The sequence below is a fragment of the Dermacentor silvarum genome, chromosome 5, assembly GCF_013339745.2.
Source record: "Dermacentor silvarum isolate Dsil-2018 chromosome 5, BIME_Dsil_1.4, whole genome shotgun sequence".
Classification (NCBI taxonomy): Eukaryota; Metazoa; Arthropoda; class Arachnida; order Ixodida; family Ixodidae; genus Dermacentor; species Dermacentor silvarum.
In genome coordinates this window covers 19653165-19681029 of record NC_051158.1, presented here as the reverse complement: position 1 = coordinate 19681029, position 27865 = coordinate 19653165, and the positions used below count along the sequence as shown (strand labels likewise).

Below are 27865 nucleotides of genomic sequence, written 5' to 3'. Positions count from 1 at the left end.
ATGGAGGTCAACCCGCCCCGTCCAGAAGGCGCCAAAAAAGCTCGGAAAGCCGAGAAGCCCAAGTTACCGAAGTTACTGAGACACCTGCAAGTGGCATGTACCAAGCGCGGTGACTCGAGCTGCCACCTGCTTCGCTATCGGAGGATATTCAACGAAGTGCTGCTCGACATCGGTCTCGAGATCTGCGAAGACGCGCGGTGCGACACGGAAAACGGCGTTTGCATTGCCATCGCCCAGGCGAGTGGTCGCGGGTATGTTTTCGGTGGCGTACACGACGACACGTTCGAAAGACACGCGCTCGACATCGTCCAATACCTGCTCACCGAGCACCACTGCATCACCACCGTGGAAATGAACCACATCGTGAGGCACTGCCCTGCGCTACTCAAAGCGCTCAGGCTGAACAGGGCCGTGGAATGTGTGCTCATTTCCGGAATGGATTCTGAGCATAGCGCGGAAGACGTGGCCGCCTTCAAAGTGGTCAAGTCTATGTCGCAACTGAAAGAGCTGTACTTCGACACCAAGCGTTGTCCTCCGATGTACAAGTACAACTTGCAACTGTACGGCCAGCTACTTCGAGGAGGCACAAGACAGCTCAGCGCCCTCGACGTGGCTCACGTGGAAATGAGCCAGAAACAGGTGAAACGACTCATCGGGGCGCTGACGCGGAATCGAACTGTGACGCACCTAGTAGTCGGTGAGAACGTGTTCACCTGCGGAAAGGAGCTGTCAGGTGCGAACTTCGCATACTACCTCGTCAATACAGGCACGCTCCGCACACTGAAGTTGGTCTCGAAACCCGAATTCACGAACGAACAAGCCATCCGGACACTGGTCGACGCTGTGTGCCAGATGACGACGCTTGAAGAACTGAAAGCGGACTTGGACATCAAGATGGTAGGCTTGTGAGTAACTCAACTTCCTTACTTCATTAGCCAGGTGTACATGGAAGCGTAAGCAGCAGCACTCGTAGCGGCATCTTGTGACTGTAGCTTATTAGTAACAAGTTTAACCAAAGCGAGGCATCTGAGTACGCACCGAAAGAGAGGACTAAAGCGCTCAGAACGCTTTGTAATGTAATTTTAAAACTGTAGTGTATTGCCATCTAGGCATAACTTGTTTGTTCATTCCTATTTTTTAATGTTTACTTGACTTCATGTAATTTCAGCCACCCCGTCTGAAATGCAATCTGAAGTAGACATCTTCAGCGTTCATTAAGCTGTTTCTTCCTCTAATTGATGGCACAAACATGACTAAATTATTTCCATATTGATTTTTTTTTCTGTTCAAAGGAACAAGTGCAGGACAAGGCTGTATCTAGAGCATTATGGGTAATCGCGTCACCATCTGCGCTGCTGCTTTCGTATACGCGTCCTAGTATTGCAGCGCACGTCAACGTGTCCGTATGTGTCGCGGAGTACCGGACGTCTTGTGATGCTTTGTTCAACCACAACGCGCGAAGCTCTTTTCTCTGTTCCATACTTTTTGTTGACGATGATGATCCCTTTCTATCAAACGGATAAACATTTCGTGTACAAGCCGTGTAGAAAAATAAAATATCACAGTTTCGCCCGAAGGGCGAAGCAATGAATGCGATAGCAACACAGCAATGTCATACGAAGTAAGGTGAGCGGCTTTGGTAGCAATATGAATTGTAATAAACATGAGCTGATTAAGTAAGCAGGTGTGCTGCGGCGTAAGTAGACCGACATGAAGAGAGACTCGATGACCACGAGAAGGCGCGTGTGAAACGGTGGTGTTGATGAGAAGCGCTGCCCGTGAGCAGCGCGTGCGAAGGGACACACCTGTAGCGCTGCACTGCCGATCCGGGCAGCATTGCATGTGTAGCGTGCGTTGGAAAATGTGGCCCGACTATTACTAACTGTGGTGTGAGCGCGCACAAACAAACATGAATAGATCACACTGAATGACTGCAGACAACGACTGTCAAAACGCTGGCAGCAAGCGCATATACGCCGCAGCGGGCGAAGGTACGTACGGTCTATCGCTTCAACGGAAACTGAGCGGCGAATGCACAGCGCATAAAGGTCAGAGCCGTGTGGAGATAAGAGACGGTGTGGGGCGAGCGACGAGCGCGGTTGTTGGCAGAGTAAAAGCTGTCCCCCCCCCCTCCCTCCCGCGCTGCCTTCCCGCTTTCTTGCTTTCGCGTTGGAAATTGAGTGGCCAGTTCCCCTTGCGGCCTGTTGCAGGATAAGCATTTTGTGCCGCAGCACAGCGTCGCCCCGCCTCCCTCCCATACCCCCACGGCCTTTCGCGCGACGGTCGCGTTTGCTTTCCGCCGTGCGTTCGCTCTCCGTGCTTTCACTCGCGCCTACGGCGCGTGGCGACGACTTTATCGCCTTTGGACTTCATACGGAACCTCACGGCGACGACGGCAACGACGAAGGCGACGCCGACGGCAGAAATCTGGTTGAAGTGTCCATATAATTGCTATCGCAAAAAAAAAAAAATCCTGGCTACGCCCTTGCGTGCAAACTTTCCATAGGAAAGTCTTGTGACATTACGGCCTATCACTCGCGCGCACACACACACACACACACAGAGAGAGAGAGAGAGAGAGCGAGAAAGAGCAAAGAGGGTTTTCACAGTGTTCCAGGAGCACACGAAAAACATGAGACATGATCAGTGTCAATTATGCACGCAAGCGCAAACTTACACTTGAGTAAACTACCAGAGACAACTAAAATATGAGAAAAATTAAAACATTATATTGGATTTTTTTGACAAGTAAGAATTAAACTGTCTGTGGTTAATAGAATTCTACTCCTGGAACTCCGGGAGTGCTAGAAACAGTGGACATTGTTTGCACGAGAAGTCGAAATGCGTAATCGACTAATTATTTCAAAAAATTTCACTATCTTTTTAACAAATCGCATTAGGACACATATTACAATTTACGACTTCTAGCCGGTGAGTTCGTAAGGCACAGTCACTCGAAACGAATTCAGAGGATGACACCAATTATCGGCGTATACCGGAACTTTCAGCAGAATAATGCTATAAGTGTTTATAGCCAGTCTATTGAAAACTAGAAGTAAACCTCGCGTGACGCCATCGTACAACCGTGTAAAGGCAGTCATATTGTAAAAGTTAATATGACAACACCAAAAGGTAAAATAGCAAGAGCAGATAATTTTCTTGCCTCATATAAGAAGTTTTCGTTAAGTGCGTAAATCACAACCTAAAATGCGCTTTGTTTAAGCTCGCTATTTTTCTTCATGTTACTTCCAGTGTTACTTCACTTTACCTGTATTTTGCTATGTACAGATAAACTGTCAGTTGCTGTCATTTGGCAAAGCTCATCAAGCTGCTCAGTGTAGCAGCTTTTTGTGGCTGATCCCCCCCCCCCCTTTTTTTTTTTTACCAGAAAGGAAAACAAAGCATTGGATTGAATTGAAATACGTGCAGTTGTGAAACATGGACCCGACACTACCCATGACGGACGTACCTTGTGCCTATATATATATATATATATATATATATATGAGATATTATACGTAGCTATTATAGATATTATACGTAGCTGAACAGAACCAAAGTGCAGCACGACGTACTAGTCGCGCGGCACTTTTTCGTGTTTTGCGGGATTTCTTTAACGCTCGGAAAAAAAAAACTTTTATGTAACACGTATTGTGCAACGCAAAGATGGATCGTGCATTTTTATGATGGCCTACAATTTTCTGATTGACAATTTTGCTCCGCTTATAATATTTGAGAAGAGAGAGAAAATTTGGGATCGTTAGACGGGATCGTCATGTGGTCTAAACTAATCTGGAAACCTACGCGACGGCGTTACTCGCTGCTCTGGGACACGATCAGTCAGTCAGTATCTCACATAATCGATAAAATCAATAAATGAACATATTATTACATTCAGAAGAGCCGCTAGCGTTAGAATGGCTTGGCCCATTGCGTGAGGTCAACAGCACAGTGTGCTTCCTGTCGTGGAGGACATATCGGCCCGTTTGGATGGTGTCTCGAATGTCTATGGACGAGTTTGTAGTCACGAAGAAGTAGTTTCACTGCCTTCCTGCCCTGCATGAGCAAGCAAAATTTATTTTTTATAGATACTGACATAGGCGGAAAGATTTATTTTTCCGGGGGGGGGGGGGGGGGGGGGACTGAGCTTTCCGAACCCCACCCATATATATGATTGTTGGGGTTTATTGGCGCCAAGGCGCTATATATATATTACCTTTAAAAACAGTTACACTGGAAACTTCGTGTGACCTCGAAAGATTGCTCACTGCAGTGACGAGCTTATATGAGTATTCGCAAGACCAGAGAGTGGGAGACACTTCAGTTTCATAGCCTCAGTCCCGTCGCACTGCCTCTTGGCAACAAACAATGACACCACGAACAACATAGGGCAAAGTACTTGCACTTACTAATTGAAATAAAGGAATGATAAATTAATGGAAATGAAAACGGATGAAAAAACAACTGTCCGCAGGTGGGGAACGAACCCACGTCTTCGCATTACGCGTGCGATGCTCTCACCATTGAGCTACCGCGGAGCCGTTTTCCCATCCACTTTCTGGGGTATTAATGTTTTACAACTAGAACTAACCCTGGGAGTGTTAGCCAGCGCCACCACTCACAAACCTAGGGGCGGATGTGGAACATCCTTTCTGCCGCAGGCGTCACGAGCACGTGATATTTTTGGGTGATGGCATCTGGTCAATAAACCCACATAAGCTACCTGCAGGCATCAATGTTGCCGGATTCGAGCCCTCGTTATGTAATGAACGAGAAGAAAGGGAACCGAGGGGCCCGATCACCATTGAGCTATCTCTCAATGGTGAGAGCATCCGCGTAATGCGAAGACGTGGGTTCGTTCCCCACCTGCGGACAGTTGTTTTTTCATCCGTTTTCATTTCAATTAATTTATCATTTCTTTATTTCAATTAGTAAGTGCAAGTACTTTCCCCTATGTTCTTGGTGTCATTGTTTGTTGGCTTCTTATGATATTGTGACGGAGGGAAGAAGCAAGACGGGAAAATATATTTACAATATTTACACGATTGACAATGATTGACACAACCAGTCAGTCACTGAAGCGTCGTCTTCTTCAGCCCCCAGCTCGCGTTCCTCTTCCTCGTCAAGTAGCAATATTGTGCAGAGCCGTGTAACATATGTCCGCCCGGCGTGGGAGCGCCGTCCCGGTGCTTCCTAGGTAGAAGAGGACTGGTAGCGTTTCAGGCGGCTGACATGAACGATGTCATGGGAAGTCTGGAGGGAGCGAGTAGTAGGTGTGACCGGAGAGATCTCGTAGGTCACGTCGGTCACCTGGCGAAGGACCCGATAAGGACCGGAGTAGCGAGACATTAGTTTTTCAGAGAGGCCGACGCGGCGGGTCGGAGACCATAGAAGGACAAGATCCCCGGGAGCATAGTCAGCGTCACGGTGACGACTGTCATAAATGCTTTTCTGTTTGATCCGGGAAGCACAAAGGCGATGGTGAGCAACTTGGCGTGCTTCTTCGGCTCGGGCAATGACGTCGCGGGCATACTCAGACACGGGCGCTTGAGGGGTAGGCAGTATTGTGTCAAAAGGCAATACGGGATCGCGGCCGTACAACAAATAAAATGGCGAGTAACCGGCAGTGTCGTGGCGCGAGGAATTGTACGCGAATGTGACAAAAGGGAGAGCGGTATCCCAGTCACGATGGTCATCAGACACATACATGGAGAGCATGTCCGTTATTGTTCGATTAAGCCGCTCAGTAAGACCGTTCGTCTGCGGATGGTATGCAGTAGTAAGTTTGTGTTTGGTAGAACAGGAGCGGAGCAAGTCGGCCACAACTGTAGAGAGGAAGTAGCGACCCCGGTCGGTAAGAAGTTGACGAGGAGCGCCGTGGTGAAGAATGATGTCGTGCAACAGGAAGTCGGCTACGTCTGTTGCGCAGGAGGTTGGGAGGGCTCTGGTGATCGCAAACCGAGTTGTATAATCAGTTGCGACGGCAATCCACTTATTGCCGGAGGTAGATGTGGGGAAAGGTCCCAGGAGGTCTACACCAACGCGAGAGAAGGAGTCGGCAGGAATGTCAAGAGGTTGGAGTCGACCAGCAGGGAGCGCAGACGGCTTCTTCCGGCGCTGACACAGCTCACACGAAGCGACGTAGTGGCGGACAGATCGGTACAGACCAGGCCAAAAGAATCGTCGCCGGACACGGTCGTACGTACGAGATTCCCCAAGGTGACCAGAAGTTGGTACATCGTGCAGCTGGGACAGAACAGTGGTACGAAGATGCCGGGGAATGACAAGCAGCATCTCAGGTCCGCTAGGGTGCATGCTGCGCCGATGTAGAATGCCGTCCTGGAGTACGAACAAGCGAAGGGAGGGATCGCTTGACCCAGATGTGAGCTTGTCCATGATACCACGTATGGTTGGATCTCGGCGCTGTTCGGTAGCGAGGTCAGCAAAAGCAGATAGCGAAAATACAGAAGCATCGGTCGCAGGAGCATCAGGAGGGTCGACTGGATGGCGGGACAAGCAGTCAGCATCTTGGTGTAAACGGCCGGACTTGTAGGCAACTGTGTACGAGTATTCCTGTAAGCGTAGCGCCCAGCGCCCTAGGCGACCGGTAGGGTCTTTCAGGGACGAAAGCCAGCAGAATGCATGGTGGTCTGTGGTGACCTTAAATGGGCGACCATATAGATAAGGGCGAAATTTCGCCACTGCCCAGACAAGCGCAAGACACTCACGTTCAGTGATGGAATAATTACGCTCAGCGTGAGAAAGCAGACGGCTGGCGTATGCAATCACGCGGTCGTGACCTCGCTGATGTTGGCATAAAATGGCACCGATTCCATGACCACTGGCATCAGTGCGGACTTCTGTAGGAGCAGACGGGTCGAAGTGCGCCAGGATGGGTGGAGACGTCAGGAGGGAGATAAGCTTCGAGAAGGCGGTTGCCTGCGCAGGGCCCCAGAAAAATGAAACATCTGCCTTCAGAAGAGCAGTAAGAGGACGGGCGACTTCCGCAAAATTGTGCACGAAGCGGCGGAAGTATGAGCACAGACCCACGAAGCTCCGGACATCTTTAGTACAGGTTGGGACAGGAAAGTTCTGTACGGCACTAACTTTGTCCGGGTCTGGGCGCACACCAGATGAGTCAACAAGATGACCGAGGATAGCAATTTGGCGGCGGCCGAAGTGGCATTTAGATGAGTTAAGTTGAAGGCCAGCAGTGCGAAAAGCAGAAAGAACGAGCGAGAGGCGCTCCAGGTGCGAGGCAAATGTAGGAGCAAAAACGATGACGTCGTCTAAGTAGCAAAGACAGATGGACCACTTCAGGCCATGCAGGAGTGTGTCCATCATGCGTTCAAATGTAGCTGGAGCATTACATAAGCCGAACGGCATGACTTTGAACTGGTATAAGCCGTCGGGCGTTATAAAGGCAGTCTTCTCGCGGTCCAAGTCGTCGACGGCAATCTGCCAGTAGCCGGAACGAAGGTCGATGGAAGAAAATTACTTCGCACCGTGGAGGCAGTCGAGGGCGTCATCAATGCGTGGTAGAGGATAAACGTCTTTCTTTGTGATCTTGTTAAGGTGCCGGTAATCCACGCAGAAGCGCCAGGTGTCGTCCTTCTTTTTAACTAGAACGACAGGGGACGCCCAAGGACTGGATGACGGTTCGACGATACCTCGAGAGAGCATCTTTTCGACCTCCGTGTGAATGACTTTGCGTTCATGCAAAGACACGCGGTATGGTCGCCTGTGAATAGGGTGTGCGTCACCGGTGTTAATACGGTGTGTCGTCAGAGAGGTCTGGCCTAAAGCGCGACCATGCAGGTCAAAAATGTCGCTGAACGAGGCAAGCAGATGGCGTAGCTGGTCGGCGTGGTGTGGCGGAAGATCGGGAGCAATCATGTTTGTTAACTCCGGATAGACAGCCGGCAAAGAAGATGCAGAGTCAAGGGTAGACGACGTAATATCAGCAGTCAAGGCTGATAACTGGGAATCTTGGGAGGAGGACAGCGTACCCAAGGCTATGCCTTGCGGGAGGACGTGGACCCCAATTCCGAAGTTTACGAGAGGAAGGCAGGTGGAGTTGTTGGTGATAGTGACGACGGTGTGCGGAAGAGCAACGTGATGGGCAAAGAGAACGTCCGTGAGAGGAGAAACAATATAGTCACCGTCAGGCACAGGTGGATCGGGGGAGAGGAGGACGCAGGTCATGGCTTGTGGGGGGAGTCGAATGTGCTCAGCTGAGCACAGTCTGCTGGGAACTTCCTCGGGTGGGTCAGGGCAAGGCAAATCGAGTTGAACAAGTCCAGCGGAGCAGTCGATAAGTGCGGAGTGAGCGGATAGAAAATCAAGGCCTAGAATAACGTCATGGGGACACTCTCGAATAACAGTAAATAATACAGATGTTTGGCGGCCAGCGACGCCCACACGAGCGGCACACATTCCTATTGTGGCCAGTGTTCTTCCATCAGCGACTCGCACAACACAGGACGCCGCAGATGTCAGGACTTTAGTGAGCCGTCGACGAAGCTGGTCACTCATCACAGATATGTGCGCACCGGTATCAAGCAGAGCAGTAACAGGGACACCATCCACATACACATCAAGTAAATTCCTATCCGTCGGTAAGGTCAGTAGAGGTATTGCAGTCAGGGTCGATCTAGCAGCGTCACCTCTCGGAGCTGCACCCGTCAGTTTCCCGTAGAGCGCCGGTACATGGGGGACGGAGAACGGCGAATAGTGGGTGAGCGAGACAGGGGACGTCGTGGTGATGGTGAACGACTCTGCCGTGTAGATGCGGACGCCTGAGTAGAGTAGTATGGCTCTGTGGAATCTTCCGGTGGCGGTCGAGTACCGGGTGAGCGGCGGTAAGGCGGAGACGCAGACCGATATTGCGATGACGTCCAGGTATTGCGGCAGTGACGGGAAATGTGGCCAACGCGTCGGCAGTTGAAGCAAATCGGCCTGTCATCGGATGTTCGCCATTCAGCTGGGTTGCGAAAAGGCCGAGAGGGGTACTGGCGTCGCGAAGCAGGGATCGTAGGGAAGGCGTAGGTATCCGATCGGTTGACGGAACAGACAGACTGAATGCCAAGGTTCGCCAACTCTTCGCGTACGACAGACTGCACAAGGGAAATTGTCGGTCGAGAATCGGTAGCAGAGGTCTGGATCCCACTTGTTATGGGCGCTGACAAACTCGTACATGTAGAGCCACTCATCGACGTCAAGGTTGTCGGTCCCGGAAAACGTGCCTGGGTCGCGGGGCTGGGACAAGATGACTGTCGGCGTTGGGGTAGCGGTTGCTCCTGTCGGCATGGTGGCTGTCCCTGCACCGGCTCCAGCGCTCGTCATATTGTTAGTGGCCAGGCTACGTCCGCTGCGGAGCTCCGTAGTGCACAGTAGTACCCAGCACCTCCACCAAATATGTGACGGAGGGAAGAAGCAAGACGGGAAAATATATTTACAATATTTACACGATTGACAATGATTGACACAACCAGTCAGTCACTGAAGCGTCGTCTTCTTCAGCCCCCAGCTCGCGTTCCTCTTCCTCGTCAAGTAGGAATATTGTGCAGAGCCGTGTAACAATATGATATATATATATATATATATATATATATATATATATATATATATATTGTAACGGATGAGATGGATTTCTTTACAAGAGTGATGGATGGTTAGCGTAGCGCAAGGGACAGGACGGTCATCCAAGCCCAACAGGCAGCGGCCAGCTCCTCGCGCACCCTTCTTCTTCCTCTTCCTTCGGCTGCGCCGTGCAACGTGACCGGGGGCAGACGAAGCTCTTTGAGCGAGTTACATAGCCCGATGGTGGTACAGTTTGAGTCCGGCGACGTGCACGACTTGCGCGTTACGTGACCGCCCGTTGTGCGAAGTCACTCTTGCGATGACGTAGGTCACGTCACTCAGTCGTTTCAGTATAACGTATGGGCCAGTGTATCGAGACAGAAACTTCGTGCACAGCCCCTTTTTCCGCACAGGTGTCCAAAGCAAAACAAAGTCCCCAGGAGCATATGTGACGAGCACATGTCGAGCGTCATAACGAGTCTTGGCACGATCTTGAGAGGAGAGAGTCCTGAGGCGGGCCAGTCGACGCGCTTCTTCGGCACGACATAAAGTCTGGCTTAATGAGTAGTCATCATGTGGGGACCAGGGAAGGATGGTGTCGATAAAGCTTTGGGGGTTGCGAGCATAGAGAAGAAAGAAAGGCGCATAGCCAGTGACTTCGTGCTTGGCAGTGTTGTAAGCGTACGTAACAAATGGTAAGATGGAATCCCAGTTTTTATGATCGGTGGAGACATACATGACAAGCATGTTGGTCAGTGTACGATTCGTGCGCTCAGTGAGTCCGTTTGTTTGCGGATGGTGAGGGGTCGAATGCCGGTAATCAGATCCACAAAGACGTAGTAGTTCTTCAACAACGTCCGCAGTAAACTGCCGTCCACGATCACTAATCACAACGCGTGGAGCACCATGGCGGAGAATGACGGAGTACAGCAGGAACGATTAAACGTCTGCTGCTGTAGCCGAAGCGAGCGCCGCCGTCTCAGTGTACCGGGTCAAATAGTACACACACAATAATCCAGCGACGACCGGAAGTAGACTTGGGGAAGGGACCTAGCAAGTCGACACCAACTTTTAGATGCGGAGCATCTTATAGCGGCGACCTGTCCCGCGGCGTCGTTGGCGTCGGCGTCGGCGTCCGTCCGCACCTCTCCTCATTCTCTCCACGCCAGCTGTGCGATAACGCCTCTCTCCTCCTCTGCCCCTCTCCACGCCATCTATTCGATAACGCGCTTCTCCCTCCGTGTCTTCATCCGCCACCTGTGCGATAGCGCGCGCATGCGCGCCTCTCTCTCTCCTCTCCGCGCCAGCTGCTTATATAAACCCGGTGCATCAGCCGCTGCCTCAGTTGCTGCTTCGGTTTAGTCACGCTGCGCCGTCCGATGCGCTGAATGGACGCCAACGAATCTGTCAACGAACTGTCTGGCACATCTTCAAACAGCAGCAGCCAGTTCATTAACAGAACCGCGAGCACCTTTGAAGACAAGGCTGCGCAGAGAAGAGCTCGCGACGCAGAACGTAAACGTCGGCGACGCGCAGCGGATCCAGATTCAGTTCGCCAACGCGAAGCCGCTTCGAAACGTCAGCGTCGAGCAGCGGATTCCACACTTCGAGAACGCGAAGCCGCTTCGAAACGTCAACGTCGAGCGGCGGAACCCAGCCTTCGAGAACGGAAAGCCGCGTTGGTTCGTGAACGTCGAGCAGTAGAACCTGAGGTTCGGGACCGTGAAGTTCAACGTAAACGTACGAAGCGAGCGGCGGAACCCGACCTTCGAGAACGTGAAGCCGCGTTGGTTCGTGAACGTCGAGCAGCGGATCCTGAGCTTCGGCAACATGAAGTAGCGTCGGTTCGAGAACGTCGAGCAGGGCGTTCACGCGATGTGATGGTGACCAACGCAAGTTAACACGTAATAAAAACTTAATAACACCAAGTTAACAACGTTAATAACAACGTAATTAACGCCGTTATAACGACCGCGATGCTCCGCATCAGCCCATGGTTCCCCTCGGGAAGATGGTGTAATTTTTTTTTTCAAATGGCACGGTCGGCGGTTTAACTGGCTGCAAGGCACCCGCAGGAGGCGTCGTTGACTGCTTATGGCGTTGGCAAATGGCACAGCTGGAAACGTACTGCTTCACCGTCTTCCAGAGCTTGGGCCAATAGAAACGCTGGCGCAGTCGGTGAAGTGTCCGAGCAAAGCCAAGGTGGCCTGACGTGATGTCATCGTGCATGGCGTGAAGTATCACAGGCCTCAACGTCTGGGGAACCACGAGCAGAAGTGGAGCGCCTTCAGCAGAATAATTCTTCTTATACAATAAATCTTCAAAAATAATGAAAGGTGAGCCGCGTGCAGGTGACCGAGCGGCGTCAAGAATATAGCTCGAATAGAAGGGTCATGCTGTTGCTCACGCTTGAAGGCGGTGGCATCAGGAAACGCTGCGGAGATGGCAAGGAGGTATTCATCTAAGTCATCGTCCGTATCTCGCGTGCTTGCTGACGGAAGGCGAGATAAACAGTCAGCATCGGTGTGACAGCGACCACTCTTGTAAGTGATAGAAAAGTCGTATTCCTGAAGCCGTAATGACCATCGAGCTAATCGGCTAGATGGATCGCGTAGTCCAACCAACCAGCAAAGAGAATGGTGGTCTGTCACAATCGTGAAGTGGCGGCCGTACAAGTATGGTCGAAACTTGTAGGTGGCGAAGACTACCGCGAGGCATTCCATTTCTGTTACGGTGTAATTCCGCTCAGCCTTGGTAAGAGTACGGCTTGCGTAGGCGATGACTTGTTGGCGTCCGCTATGTATCTGTACAGCTCCAACACCCAGACCACTAGCATTGGTATGAAGCTCAGTTGGGGCCTCTGGGTCAAAGTGGCGCAAAATTGTAGCTGAGGTGAGCAGAAATTTTAGTTGACTGAATGCAGACTCACATTCAGTAGTCCATCTAAACGGTGAGTCCTTGTGAAGGAATGACGTGAGCGGATGGGCTAGGCGTGCAAAGTCCTTAATTAAACGGCGAAAGTACGAACATAGTCCCAGGAAGCTGCAGAGGTCTTTCACCGTCTTCGGCTGTTTGAAGCCACGAACTGCCGCAAGCTTCTGGGGGTCTGGGCGGATGCCTTCTTTGTCGACGAGGAAACCCAGAACAAGCGTTTGACGTTCGCCAAAGTGACACTTTTTGGAGTTTAGGATCAGTACCGCTCGCCGTATGCAGTCAAGCACAACTTCGAGTCGTTGGTTGTGCTCGTGGAATGTCTCGCCGTAAATGATAACGTCGTCCAGGTAACACATACAGATTTCCCATCGAAGTACCCGCAGGATGGTGTCCATGAATCGTTCGAATGTCGCTGGGGCTTTACACAAACCGAAAGGCATTACGTTAAACTCGAAGAGTCCGTACGGCGTTACGAAGGCAGTCTTCTCCTTGTCTGGCGGGTGCATCGGTATTTGCCAGTAGCCTGAGCGCAGATCGACAGAGAAGTACGAGGCAGAATGTAAACAGTCAATGGCGTCATCTATACGTGGCAGAGGATACACATCTTTCTTCTTTACGGCGTTTAGGCGTCTGTAGTCGACGCAGAATCGCCAAGAATCGTCTTTCTTCTTGACCAATATGACTGGAGCTGCCCAGGGACTATTGGACTCCTGGATGACGCCTTTCTGTAGCATGTCTGTAACTTGCTCGGCGATCACTTTGCGCTCGGCAGGAGAGACACGGTATGGTTTCTGTCGTATTGGCGACGCTGTTCTAGTATTGATGCGGTGGTGTACGCGAGAGTGCGGCGGTGACTGCAGATGCTCTTGGGCAAAGTCAAACACTGACGCATAGCGGGCAAGGAGCTCTTGGAGCGCGTGTTGGTGGGAAGAGGGGATCGATTTATGAATCATGCTCCTAAATTTTGACGGGTGGCCACTGAGTGGCGAGCTTGCGTCCATAGAAATAGCAACCGCACGAATGCTCGCAACACTATCTTCTTCAAAGCGTGCAACCTTCAGTCCGGCAGGCAAAACAACTGACTCGGAGGACACATTCATCGTCCAAACGTGAGCACTACCTTCTCTGACTTCGATCAGTGACCGAGGGACAAGTACATTCTTCTTCAGAGTGTTGACGTATTCAGCTTCAATTAATCCACAGCAGGAACCAGTACGGACGCGCGACGACCGGTCACAGGGATGAACATTGCCGTCTGCGCAAGCAAAAGTACATCAGTGGACACGGAAAATACTTCTTGAAGATCGGATGGAATGTCGTCTAGCGCGGGTGGTCTGGTATCGCTGCTGAGTGAAATTTCACCAGCCCTGCAGTCTAATGTTGCTCCACATTCCCAATTAAAAAGTCAATACCAAGAATTATGTCATGCCTGGCGCGTGCTAGTACAATAAATTCCGTTCGAAATGCCTTTCCACCAACGGATATCACAACGGAACATACTCCCACAGGACGTAACAGTTCACCGCCAACTCCGCGAAATGTGGCATTTCCGTCCCAAGCAAACATCACTTTCGGTCCAAGGCGATTCTTGAACGCAAGACATATCACAGACACAGAAGCACCAGTATCTACTAAAGCCACAGTATTAACACCATCGACACAAACACACACTTTGTTCTTCACCATGATGACAGACGGAGGCATTTGAAAAAGCGCGACCTCACCTCCATCAGTCGCACCAGCTGGTTTCCCAGCTGGGGCGGCGTAGGCGAGCGGCGACGTGGAGATGGCGATCGACGTGTCCGAGTCGGCGGTGGAGTCAGGCTGCGGTCGGACACGGGGGAGTCATTCCTTGGCATGTACGTGTAGTCTCGATGTGGCTGGCGGAAAGGGACAAATGGTTGCCAGGATGTAGCTTCTTGCATGCGAGGCGCATACGCGTGATCTCGCGGAGCACGCTGTGGGCGACGGCGGCAATACCTCGCGATGTGTCCCTGAGCCCCGCAGCTGTAACACACAGGTGGGCTGCGATTTTCATTGATGTTGGGTACAAACCTCCAAGGCGTATTGTAGACGGGAGACGACCCACGTCGAGGCTGTCTGTCATGTCGCCGTTCAAAACTCGTTGCTTGTGGCTGGATCATGGTGCTCTGGGCATGGGCGTTGTCGGAAACGGGGCGGTCACTGCAGGCAGGTCGCGGCCAGGCCACCGGCGCCTCCAAGTAGCGCTCATCAACGGAGCATTGGTGGCACACGTAGTTGGCATCTGGGCCTTGAAAGTGAGCCAGCTCATCTCTAATAACTTGCCGTACCAAAGCAGCCAGGTCGTTAGAGGCAGATACGTCCACACTTGCTATGTTGGTCACGTTGTCCAGCCGACCAAACTTCGGACGGGGTAGTGAGGTCTTCCTTAGAGATCAAAAAATTGTACACATCTTCGGCAATTCCTTTGAGTAGGTGTCCGACCTTGTCCTCGTCCGACATGTTTGCGTTCACAATTCCGCAAAGCTTCAGGATTTCTTCGATATAGGTGGTACACGTCTCTCTTGGTAACTGCGCTCGTCGTGAAAGTGTCTGCTCAGCCTTTTTATTTTTCGAAAGCGAAACGTCAAAGCATTTCTTTATCTCTTCGACGAAGCTGTCCCAAGTGGTGAGCGAGCCCTCATTATTGTCGAACCACACGAGGGCAGTTCCCGCAAGGAAAAAGACAACGTTAGAGAGCTGCGCAGCCGCGCTCCATTTATTGTGGCGGCTCACCCTCTCGTAGTGTCTCAACCAGTCCTCGACGTCCTCATGCGCTTTGCCTGAGAATGTGCGCGCTTCTTGATGAGGTGTCCAGTAACCAGCTTGCCTCGGGCGAATGTTTTCTGTCGCGATTTCCTCGCGAACGTCGCCTCCGTCCGAATCGCTCATGTCGACGTCTCCCGGTGGTAGCCCGGCGAACCGCTTGCTGCGTCGAAGGGGTAGTAGAGCTCGGTCGTCCAGTGTGATGTACCCCGCACCTCCACCAAATTGTAACGGATGGGATGGATTTATTTACAAGAATGATGGATGGTTAGCGTAGCGCAAGGGACAGGACGGTCATCCAAGCCCAACAGGCAGCGGCCAGCTCCTCGCGCACCCTTCTTCTTCCTCTTCCTTCGGCTGCGCCGTGCAGCGTGACAATATATATATATATATATATATATATATATATATATATATATATAAATTTCTGAACACAACTTATGACGAATTATTAGCATAAGTATAATGTGATTCCATATCGCAATCGTTTCATTACTTGTCAAAGCATGCCTTATGCCACTGGTTTAGTTTATTTTCCGGAGGCTGAATAAAGGATTATAGAGCAAAAATTATCAGGTGCCCAAATAAATAAACATATTAACAAATAAATAAATAAATAAATAAATAAATAAATAAATAAATAAATAAATAAATAAGACTGCGATATCCCAAAAGCGCGAAAGGACTCGATAGCAAATATAGGAACAGCGTGGGTGGTGTTATTGAGCGGCAAATGCAGCATATGACGAAAAAAAAAATAATAAGGAAAATGCGCAGATAGACTAGGCAGTTTTACAAATAGCGCAACCACGCGTCTTTTCTTACCCAAGTGGCCTCGCTCTGCTTGCGCTGTTATGGGGCCCATTTTCGTTCCTTTTTATAACTTTTATTGCGATAACAATTATATGGACACTTCAACCGGATTTCTGCCGTCGTCGTCACCGTCGTCGTCGCCGTGAGGTTCCCTATAGATAAAATCTTTGCCTCGCGCCGTATGCCCGAGCGGAAGCGTGCGGGGACGCGCGCTATCACGGAGAGCGAACGCACTCAATCACCCACGCGCAAGCAAGGAAGCGGGAAGCCAGCGCCGGAGAGAGCGCGGGGGGGGGGGGGGGGGGGCACTTCTACTCTGCCAACAACCGCGCTCGTCGCTCGCTCGCCCGCACCGTCTCTTATCTCCACACGGCTCTGACCTTTATGCGCATTCGCCGCTCAGTTTCCGTTGAAACGATAGACCGCACGTACCTTCGCCCGCGGCGGCGTATGCGCTCGCTGCCAGCGTTTTGACAGTCGTCTGCAGTCATTCAGTGTGATCTATTCATGTTTGTTTGTGCGCGCTCACACCACGCTTGTTCATTCAGTTAGTAATAGCCGGGCCACATTTTCCAACGCACGCTACACATGCAATGCTGCCCGGATCGGCAGTGCAACACTGCAGGTGTGTTCGCACGCGCTGCCCACAGGAAGCGCTTCTCATCAACACCACCGTTTCACACGCGCCTTCTCGTGGTCATCGAGTCTCTCGTCATGTCGGTCTACTTACGCCGCAGCACACCTGCTTACTTAATCAGCTCATGTTTACTACAATTCATATTTCTACCAAAGCCGCTCACTTTCGTATGACATTGCTGTGTTGCTATCGCATTCATTGCTTCGCCCTTAGGGCGAAACTGTGACATTTTTTGCGTTGTTTTCTGAGCCAGGTGGTCTGCTTTGACTAGTAAGTTAGTGCCTTTCTCTCTCCTATTAAAGGCATCAGTTCGTCGTCTGATGCGATGATTTCGCCATCATTGAAAAAGTGTTCGTTCGGGCACTTGATCTAGAAATGAAATCATCGGCAATCTTATTCAAATTGATTTTGCTTTCACGACAAACATGGGCTGTCCAGAGAGCCCGTGATGCGGCGGTTAGGCTCGGCCTACCCGTCTCCACGTGGGAGCGGCCCGCAGTTCTGCCCTAGGGCAGGGCTTCTCAGGACCTAGTGAATAAAGTTCTCTGTCTGTTTGTTGCGGGAGAGGTCTTTGTGGGCGTGCAAAATTGCCAGATGGTTCAAACGGGCTTGTCCAGTCGTCGACCGCAAATGCATTTTCAGTCGCCGAAGGCAAGAAAAAGACCTCTCGGATGCGGCCGACGAGACCGGTATGGCCAACGCATTTTTTTTAGCTTGGCCATTTCCGGAAAAAGGTTTCGCAGGTGTTCGCCGTTGCCCCCCGTAAACATGTGCACGACTTCCTCGAATGTGTGCAATGATGCCGTCCTTTGCTGGCTTAAAATGTCAATCAGCATATCTCTGTGCAAAATCAGGCGTCCTGGTTCAAGGTCGTCACCGTAGAACTACATTATACATGCTTCGGCCCTTATTCACAAACGGAACTTACCCTTAACTTACGACTTAAGAAGCCGGTAGATGCTTAACACGTTTCATAGACAAATCTTGTACCTAAGGTAAACTTTAATCGACACTTGAGTGCCGGAAAGTAAAGTACAGCCATTGGGCAACCTTAAGTGCGACTTTCGCTACTCTCGCCTAGCAAGCAAGATGGCCGACTCCTACAGCAGCCTCACCGACTTTGCCGACTTCGCCGGACGTGTGTGCACGACATTACGGACGATGAGGCATACCAATACGCGCCGCCATACGGCCACGGCTTAGGGGTCGACAGAATCCCATGGAAGCATACAATGACGCGGAATTCTCGTGGCGGTACCGCTTTTTCAAGCAAGCGGTGCTACCTACGGCTGTTGGAAATGCTGCCACTGGCACGAAAAGACAACGAACGCGGTCACCCCGTGCCGCCGCTGTACGGCGCCGCAACCTTTCCGGTTGTCACCTCGTTGCCGTTTAATTAATTAATAATTGATTAATTCGCCTGAACATTGAAAAAGCAATCGTGCGCAACACGAGACACGAATTGCGGTGGGGCTGTACTATGGTGGCTAGAAGGGCCACCATAGCTGTACTCCATGTCGTGACAGGGCCGTGTGTGCCATCCGTGGTCCTGCTACAAGGCATATAGGCCTGATATTGAACAGTTCAATGTTCAAAGAAATTCAGTTTTCAATGGATTGAATTCAGTGTTAAAAAAAAACAAAAAAAAAACATGCGCAGGTACTTACAAAACAAACGCCCAAGAGCAGCTCTGAAGCATTTATGTAAAGAGCATAGGGGGCAGACTTTCTCATTTTTTAAAGTCACAATTAGATTGCATGCGCGGTTCTAATCATGATTGAAACCGAAAAATAACAGTTCAGTTATTTTTACCTTTATCAAAATTTCTGAGGATCGGGTCATGTCGCGGTAACCGGAACAATACTCTACTCAAACCGAAATAAATCGGTGCCAGGGGGATTTTGAACCGGTAACCAGAACGATGATAACCCATTCTTCAAAAAGGCGAATCAAGATAAATCAATTGTCTAGTGCTGCGCACTAACCGCAACTGAAAACGAGTCGTTCTGCCGGGTTGAGTCCCTGGTTAAATTTACTACTGCGTTTTTCAATGATAAATCTACGCACAGAGAGAAACATTAAGAAGCAGTCGTTACATCCTTACATTTAGACGGCTTGTCCAGGTCTCTTGATGTCCGCACAGCATATACCTCTCGTTGACGGCAGCCAAGGACCTCTCGAAAAGCTTAAGCTCATCGTCTGACTTCAGGTAGCCATGGGAGTAGCCGTCGTCATGATGATGTAACCCTTGGAGGTACTTTTCGATCATCTTCTGTCGGTCAGGAGTCTCGCTCATCGTTGCATTCCGCGCTTTCACAACTGAAACAAAACAATGCGCGCGCCATATTCTGGCTCACTATAGGCGCCGCCAAACAGAGGAAAAAATGGTGGTGTTATACGTCATCGAGGCGAGGGCCCGCCCCTGCACGGATTTGTTGTGAAAACAGTCGCACCCCGCGGCGCATAGAACAGTTGCGCCGCCACAGCTGTGGCCTCTCCCCCTTACACTCTCTCGGCAAACACGTGATGGCACAGCGGCGCGCGCGGCAACGGCTCCTTCGTCAGACGTCTCGTTGCAGCAGTCGAGTCGGATGGCTCCCGGCCAAGCGGCCCGGTGATGATTCCACGGCAAGAGGTTCGGAGAAGCGCCCCAACAATGTGGATTCCCCCGATACCAAACGCCAGAAGAAGAATGAGCGAATGTGCATGCGGCGGTAGTCAGTCGAATGGTAACAGGCTTTCGCGGAACACACTTTGGAATTTACAAAGTATCCTTCAATTTTTTGCTCGCCTCTCTCCTTCCTGCGTTCCATATTTTACCTCTGGCTTCGCCTAAATTGTTTCATCTCGGTGCTAGTTTATCAATAAACTGAAGGGCGTGGCGACAACCTATCATAGTCGCTAGAGGCGCCACAACACTCTTTGACGCTGTCTTCTCTGCAACAGTGTCGGCGGAGCAAAAAAAAAAAAAAAAAGAAGAAGAAAAAGCGGCGTGGCCGACATATGTAACCTCTGGCTAGCACTCTGTCGATCCACAGTTCGAATCCAAGTGTGGTGCTGCGCGGCCTTTCTTTCCTTCGTTTTATTTTTCTTATGAACGTCTCGGAAAGCACTTCGGTATTACTTCGGCGGACGTCCGAACGACTAGGGCAGTGATAAAATACAGAAGTACACATATCACTGCAAGTGAGCCACAAAGCACGAAAGCGTGTATTGGCTCAGAATTTCGTTTTTAAGCTCATTCCAGCCGGTGATAGTCCGTGGGAAATACGGGAACTCAAACATGTTTTTTTTTTCTTTTGTGTTAACGGCTGCAATAGTTCGAGAATGTCTTTTCTTGTAGTGTAACCTTGTAGGTAAGTAAAAAATTTCGAAGTGTCAATATTGTAATGGCCATTGGTTAGCTGACAGAAGAATATTAGTCGACATATGCGATTTCTGTGGCTAACTTAGGGGAATCCACTTTTCTTTATTATATTATGCCGCAGTGCTGCCCGGATCGCCCTGTTCGCTCAAGTGGTGGCCGAAAACTCGACACTGCGTCGCCTCCGGCTTCCGTTCGTGACCTGCAGCTGCTTGCGAACGGACGATGACCTGGACTACTACCTCGATCCCCCGGATCCCGACGCCGCCGAGCACTACTACCTCGATCCCCCAGATCCCGACGCCGCCGAGCACTACTACCTCGATCCCCCAGATCCCGACGCCGCCGAGCACTACTACCTCGATCCCCCGGATCCCGACGCCGCTGAGCAGATGGCGCACTTAGTGCAGGCCGTGCGGAGCAACTCCGTGCTTCGCAAGCTCGAGATAGACTTGGCCGGTTTCGGCGTAGACGAGTGCTGCGAATTCTTCGACGCGGTCGCCGACAACGCCACGCTGGTCTCGGTAGCTGTCCGACGGCTGCCCAACGATGTCCAGGTGGACGGCATCTGCAAAAAGATCCGGGAACGCGGGATCCAAGACAGAGTGCGCATCTGCCACCACCACCTAAGCTGGCTGGACATCGCCACGCTGCGCGACTGTCCGGAAATCACCAGCGTCATCGTCAGCGGCTGGCACTTCGCCGAAGACATGGGCTACTGCAGGGACATGTTTCACACCCTCGTTGCCTGCCCCCACGTGACTTCAGTTCGTGTGGACACCTGGTACTTCTGCGACTACACGTTCATGATGTTGACCGATTACGTGACGAGAGCGCAGACGCTCACGGAGCTCGAGATCAACGTGACCGGTATCCCGGAATGGCGGTCAGACGAGGACCACCTGAGCATCGAGAGAAGCCTGGTTAAAGCCGTGTCTTTCAACGCCAGCCTGGTCGCAGTGAACATCACGGGGATCCTGCTGTACAACAAGCACTGCGTTATGCTCGCGGACGCCGCCGCCGCCAGGAGCCGAAGGCTCACGCACCTGCGCATCACACCGGCCAACACGATGAACCCGACGTTCGCCAACCTCATGCCGCAGCTGCTGGCCTGGTACCCGCGGCATGTGCAGGTGGAGTACTACAACTACAAGAACAGAGGACACGCCTATTTACGGGTACGCTATATATGTGCTTGTGCGTTTCATCGAAAAGACTCAACTGCATGCATGCAGTCTACGTATAATGCCAAGCATTCGTGATTTGTAGAAAAATGTTATATGAATAATGTACCTGTTGTGTAACCAACGCGAGAGAAAGATGCTTTAATGATACGCTATAGATGTTAGCCTGGCTGTTCGCCTGACATGCTACTACAGGTGCTTGGTGATGATTAAGAGATATACAGTGAGCCACAATTAACAGCACACACACACACACACACACACACACACACACACACACACACACACACACACACACACACACACACACACACACACACACACACACACACACACACACACACATATATATATATATATATATATATATATATATATATATATATATATATATATACAGGGTGTTTCAGCGAACACTTTCGAAATTTATTTAAGGTTACCTGTGGCAGATAGATCAATTCTAGTTAATGAACTGGTCTACTCGAAGAGGCGGACATTACTTCCACAAGAAATTGAAATGCATAAGGGACTAATTACCAAAAATTCACTAATTAAGTTTTTAACTAATTACCTGATGGCCCATATTGCAATTTACAAATTGTAGCCGGTGAGTTCACAAGGCGGATACACTTGAAACGAATTCTCGGGATGACACCAGTTTCGAGATAATAATTCCCGAACTTTGCGGAGAAATGCATTGGCGTTCCAGTTAATTTTGTGCTTCAATGCATAAAGCGACGTTTTGTTAAGAACCTAACTGAATTAGTACCTAACTAAGGTAATTAGTAAAAAACCAATTTAGTGAATTTCTGTTAATTATTCGATTATGCATTTCAATTTCTTGTGCAAGTTATGTCCGCCTCTTCGAGTAGACCAGCTCATGAACTAGAATTGTGCTATCTGCCACAGGCAACCTTTAGGAATTTTTGAAAGTGTTCGCTGAAACACCCTGTATATATAGACTCTTGATGAACACCGGACCCCGGTCGAAACGTCAGTAAAGTCCTGTTATATGTTTTTCCTACGTGCTTATATATATATAGGGTGTCCTAGCTATCACGCAGCACGATTTAAAAAAAAAGAGGAGCGGCGTTACGCGAAGCGAACCTGGTGCGTATTGTTTCCAGTACAGTGGTGTAACCGGCAGTAATTTTTTCGTTACTGATATTTAAATATTTATTGTAATTAATTATCTAATTCGAGAAGTACTGTCTTAATTATGAAAGTGTCAATGAGAAAGTTGTAGAGCAACATGAAAAACTCCCGATACAGCTTTCTGTTGCTCAGTACGTAAAAGTGTTTTATCGAGCATGAAAGAAGCCCGCGAATACACGCAAAGTGCCTCGAGCGGCCAGTCGCGCGGCAATTCTGCAAACAGCGAAGCTGGCGGCCCTTCCCTAGCTTCAACTTGGCCTTTTCATTAGCTTTATAACTTGGTTCTCTCTCGAGCGTCGTCGTCTTTTTCCACGGCTGGCACGCTGGCGCACCTCGGCGCAACGGCGCGAACGCGCTCGTGCCATTGCTCCCGCGTTCGTTGTCCACATTGGCTCCGTTGTCGCTCATCATTCTAGCGTAGAATTTCACTTCTCTTAAGTAGTGGGACCAAGGAGGATTTTAAAAAATGCATTTTTTTAAAATCCTCCTTGAGTGGGACGCGTAGAGCTGCTGCCGACGCTGACCGCGTTTCCCCGCGTTTAAGGCCCAACCGCATGCACGCGATATTCAAGCGACAGCGACAAGCGACGCGACAGGCACACCCTGTCGCGCTGTCGTGTCGCGGCGTGGAGCAACCGCATGAACGCGACATCGCGAAAAAGAGTAGCGACGGATTTACATTGTTGTGCGAATAAGTGTTATCGTGCGCGCGTAAAGAAATCTCAATTTTATCAAAAGGTCAATGTTTTATCTAGACCTAGCTAAAATATGTTATCATCCCCAGTGAAAATCCGTCCCATGCATCCCCAGTGGAACTCCGTCCCATGCCGCCAGCGTAAGGTGCCGTGGCGCCATCTGTTGGGCAAAACCTAAAACACTTTCTCGGCTCTCGGTGGCGTCTCAGGCCTAACACCGTCAAAACAAAACAACCGATCTCAATAATAACGACAAGAGAGCGCCGATACTTAGTCTACAGCTAGCGATGAGGTGAAGCGATGACTGAGCGCCGAACGCGCCCGATGTCTGTAACTGCAGCCGCGATGCCTCTGACGGCGGCTCGGCAGGTAAACTCACCAGGCTCTCAGCGACAGGGAGCTATATACTCTGGAGAGACGTCATTGCGTAGCTTCACCCAACGTTCATAGATATCTATAAACGTTGGCTTCACTCCCGCGCTGCTGCGGGGAGTAGCTAGGCAGAGCTACGGCGGAGGCAACGTTCCTAGTTCTATATAGTAACATTGGGCGGAGGAGCCAACGTTGGGAGGAGCGAGCGGCGCTGCTGCGGAGGTTACGCAAGCCGTCGTTAGGTGGCGCTGTGGCGAGAGCGGCGGCCATTGCTTTCATGCGGAAACAGGCAGTCATGTATCGACTACGCCTTAGTCTCAGAAATGGTCTACGAACAACTAGACCAAATGATAATAGACGAAAATGGAAAAAATAGCCTGGGAAGCGATCATAGACGTTTAGCATTAAAGTTTGGGCGAGATACCAGCGCAGAACATGAACCAATAGCCTCAGAGTTTTTAAAAATGAATGACGAGCAAATAACAGAGATCGCAAACAACATAGAGAAGAAAATTGAGGCTTTTCCTACAGCAGTCTGGGAATATAAGGAACTGGTGGAGGTTATGCAGCATGAAATAAGGCGGACACGGCAAAACAATTGTTGGATTGGAAAGAGAAAACCACGTAAGTGGTGGAACAAGGAAATTAAACAAGCTATAGAAGAGCGTAAAGAGGCATCTAGGGTTCATCGAGAAGCCAAAAAGTTGGGATTACAAGAAGAAGAGGTGCTCCTTAGATGGAATACATACCGAGAAAAGAAAAGGGTTGAGAGTGAGCTCGTGCAAGAGAAAATTAAATGCGCAAGTGAACGTTGGGTGCATAACATTCACAAAAGAGACAAAGGCGCCCCAAAAAGATTCTGGAACCATATAAAAGCACTCGGAGCTCCAACTAGAAACTCGCAAACGGCTATAAGGGATGAAGACGGTAACATCTATGAAGGCGATGATGCGCTGCGGTACATCACAGACGTTATCAGGCATAACTTCGGCACGAGAAAAAGCGTAGTTCAGACAACAGATCCAGCAACAACAGAGAGGCCTGAGAGATCAAAATTTAGCATAGAAAGCTTTTATTGGGAAAAGGCAGCAGAAAATGTCCCTAACAACACGGCAGCAGGACCCGATGAAATCCCAATACAGCTAATCAAAAACCTCGGTCCAAAAAGCAAGGTACTGCTGACTAATGCCATAGAGCAAGTGATTAGAACAAAGAATATTCCCGTTGGATGGCGTGAAAGCAAGATGAATCTCATCTACAAATGCAAAGGAGATAAGGATAAGACGAGCTCGTACAGGCCAGTTACAGTAACGTCGGTGATATATAGAATGGCAATGCAAGTCATAAAATTAGAACTGTCGAAGTGGGTGGAGGAAAACGGTGTATTGGGGGAACTACAGAATGGGTTCAGGCCAGGCAGACGCTTAGAAGACAATATGTTTGTACTAACTCAGTGCATAGAGATTTCAGTAGCTCAGAAAAGACCTTTGTGGATAGCATTTCTAGATATTAAAGGAGCTTATGACAACGTAGACAGGGAATTGTTGTGGGATATTCTTCAATATGAAGGCATAGATGACGATTTCGTGGAGCTGCTGAGGGAGATATATCGAGACAACCAAGTACAAGTGGCATGGGAAGGCCGAAAAGGAAATGAAATGGTGGGAATTCACCAAGGATTGAAGCAAGGATGCCCTCTGTCACCATTGTTGTTCACGCTTTACGTCAAGGGCATAGAAAGACGACTGGAAAACAGCGAATTAGGTTTTGATTTATCCTACATGCGTAATGGACAAATGGTGCAACAGAAGGTCCCTGGACTGATGTACGCAGACGACATTGTGCAACTAGCGGACAATAAAAAGGATTTACAGATACTTGCGAATATCTGTGGGAACGCAGCGACAAATCTAGGCCTTAAGTTTAGCACAGAGAAATCAGGGATTATGATCTTTAATGAACACACGAGTAACTTCGTGGTGTCAATTCAACAGCAAGTAATACCCATAGTGAAGTAATATAAGTACCTCGGCGTACACATAAACGAAGGAAAGAATTACTCAAGCAACCACCAAGATAATCTGAAAATAAAGGGGAAGCGGAATGCAGCCATAATGAAACACAGAGCACTGTGGGGCCACAATAAGTATGAGGTGGTGCGTGGTATCTGGAAAGGAGTAATGGTGCCAGCGCTAACATTCGCAAATGCCATTATATGCTTAAAATCGGAAATATTGGCGGGTTTGGAAGTTAACCAAAGATCAGTAGGCCGGCTGGCTTTGGGAGCACACGGTAATACGACAAATGAGGCAGTGCATGGTGACATGGGTTGGGCCTCTTTTGAAGTCAGAGAAGCACAAAGCAAAATTAGTTTTGAAGAAAGGCTCAGGAACATGGATGAAAATAAATGGGTGGCTAAAGTGCACAAGTATCTCTACATGAAAAGCGTGGACACAGAATGGAGGAAGAGGTCAAGGAAGTTGGCAACCAAGTACAGGATAATCGAAACTGCAAATAGACAACCCGGAGTCATCAGAAAGAAAGTGAGAGAAATAGAGACCGTGAATTGGATGCAAAGAATAGAAACGAAAAGGACAATGGAGATCTACAAGAATGAGAAGAAAGAAATTAGAAGGGAAAATCTGTACGATAATGCAAAGGGCAGTGCCTTGCTATTTGAGGCTTGAGCCGGTTGCCTAAGGACCAAAACATACAGGAACAAATATTCGGAACTAGATGAGGCATGTGTATGCTGCAGTAAAGATCCAGAGACCACTCAGCACATCCTAATGGAATGCGACGGGATCCACCCAGCGAGAACCGTAGGTAACGTGCAACTAACTCCCAGAAGCGCTTGGGTTTAAAGTGGAAGGAAACATCAACAGATCAGCCGTTGAGATAAGCAAGAGACGATTAGAGTACTGGTGAAAAAAAAAAAAAAAAAAGCAGGGAAAAGATGGATACGACCTGATCTCTTTAAATCATAGGTAGCGGTACAAGGTAAATTTTTTAAAAAGAAAAAGAATAATGAGGTATACAAAAATGCTAGATAAAGAACATGTATAGTATACCTGATTAAATCAAGCAGGCTAGGTGACTAGGTATTTGTCGCCGCCCCGTTTCAAAGGGGATGCCAATAATAATAATAATAATAATAATAATAATAATAATAATAATAATAATAATAATAATAATAATAATAATAATAATAATAATAATAATAATAATAATAATCGGCGGGGTGAGGAGGTGGCGCTCCGTTGCTAGGCAACGTAGTGAATCATCGCTCGGCGAGGTTTTTTCATGGAGGAAGGAAAATAGGTTTTTGTCCGCGACGGACGGACTAACGGCAGGCTTAAACAGCTCCGCTGTTAAAAACGAAACCAAAGCTGGCTGTAGATAAGCTATTCAATTTTTGTAGGGTGCTCTGAGGCATGGAGGAAGGAAATAGTTAGAAGGGAGCATCGTGCAACGCGATTGAAGCCAAGCGTGACGGCCCAACAACGTGATAGCCACGTATAGCGCGCGGTAAATTTTCACGCTCCCGCTCTGCATGCAGGGCCCCCGAACAAGTGCGCATTGATTAAAAAAACCACTGGGCACCAAACGCCTCGGCAAGTCTCGATTCTTGCTCCTTAATCTCGACCCACGAGATCAAGTGTTGGGCCATAGCCTCCTATATTTTTTTAAAAAAATATAGGAGGCTATGGTTGGGCCGACACTGTGCAAACGGCTGGTTTCACGGAGCGTTCGCTTGACAAGGCGTGACGTAATGCTCTCTCCTAAATTTTTCCTTCCTCCATGCTCTGAGGCTTGTCAGTACTTTTTAAAGCTTTAGAAGTCCCGAAACTTCACTTGACGCAAAAATAAAAAATAAAGAAGAGCCGCAAAATATCGTGTCAGTATTACTTTAACTCAGCGGCTCAATGTTTCCTGAGTCCACACCTTTATTTATGTTATCTCTTTTTGTCCTTTCAGGAAATCACGGCACGAAACAACAGGAACGTCTTGGCGGCGGTTCGCTACGTGCTGGGCAACTGGAACTGCGACGACGGAGCACGGGTGCTCGAAGCGATCCACAACCACCCGTCGCTCGTGTACCACGTGCGGCGCAAGACTGAGGTTGGCACTGTCGATGCAAACGCCAAGATTGCGCATGCTCTGAAGCGCATCCGAAGCTGCGGCATCGACGAGTACATGAGACTGGCCGGCGTTGTCAAGAGACGCGTAATGTGCATCAAACATGAGAGCGGTGTTGGCATGCAGATCGCAGACCTCAATGAGTACTGCTGGCTGTACATCCGCAGGTACCTGAAGATTGCGGACGTTGTAGGAGTGTAAA

At 49.6% G+C, this 27865-nt stretch overlaps 1 protein-coding gene across 1 annotated transcript; it reads left to right on the top strand.

The window, feature by feature from the left end:
* Window positions 1-27864, top strand: LOC125945447 (uncharacterized). Its single transcript, XM_049667199.1, has 3 exons — window positions 1-905; window positions 20242-21295; window positions 27502-27864. The coding sequence occupies exons 1-3, from the start codon at window positions 1-3 to the stop codon at window positions 27862-27864; spliced, it is 2322 nt and encodes a 773-aa protein (XP_049523156.1).
* The last annotated feature ends 1 nt before the right edge of the window (window position 27865 follows it).

Bases quoted from the DNA above. Each gene is read 5' to 3' on its own strand.
- LOC125945447 (XM_049667199.1), top strand. From the start codon at position 1: ATGGAGGTCAACCCGCCCCGTCCAGAAGGCGCCAAAAAAGCTCGGAAA. The intron at 906-20,241 runs GTGAGTAACTCA...ATTATGCCGCAG, and splicing joins GACATCAAGATGGTAGGCTT to TGCTGCCCGGATCGCCCTGT. The intron at 21,296-27,501 runs GTACGCTATATA...TTGTCCTTTCAG, and splicing joins GAGGACACGCCTATTTACGG to GAAATCACGGCACGAAACAA.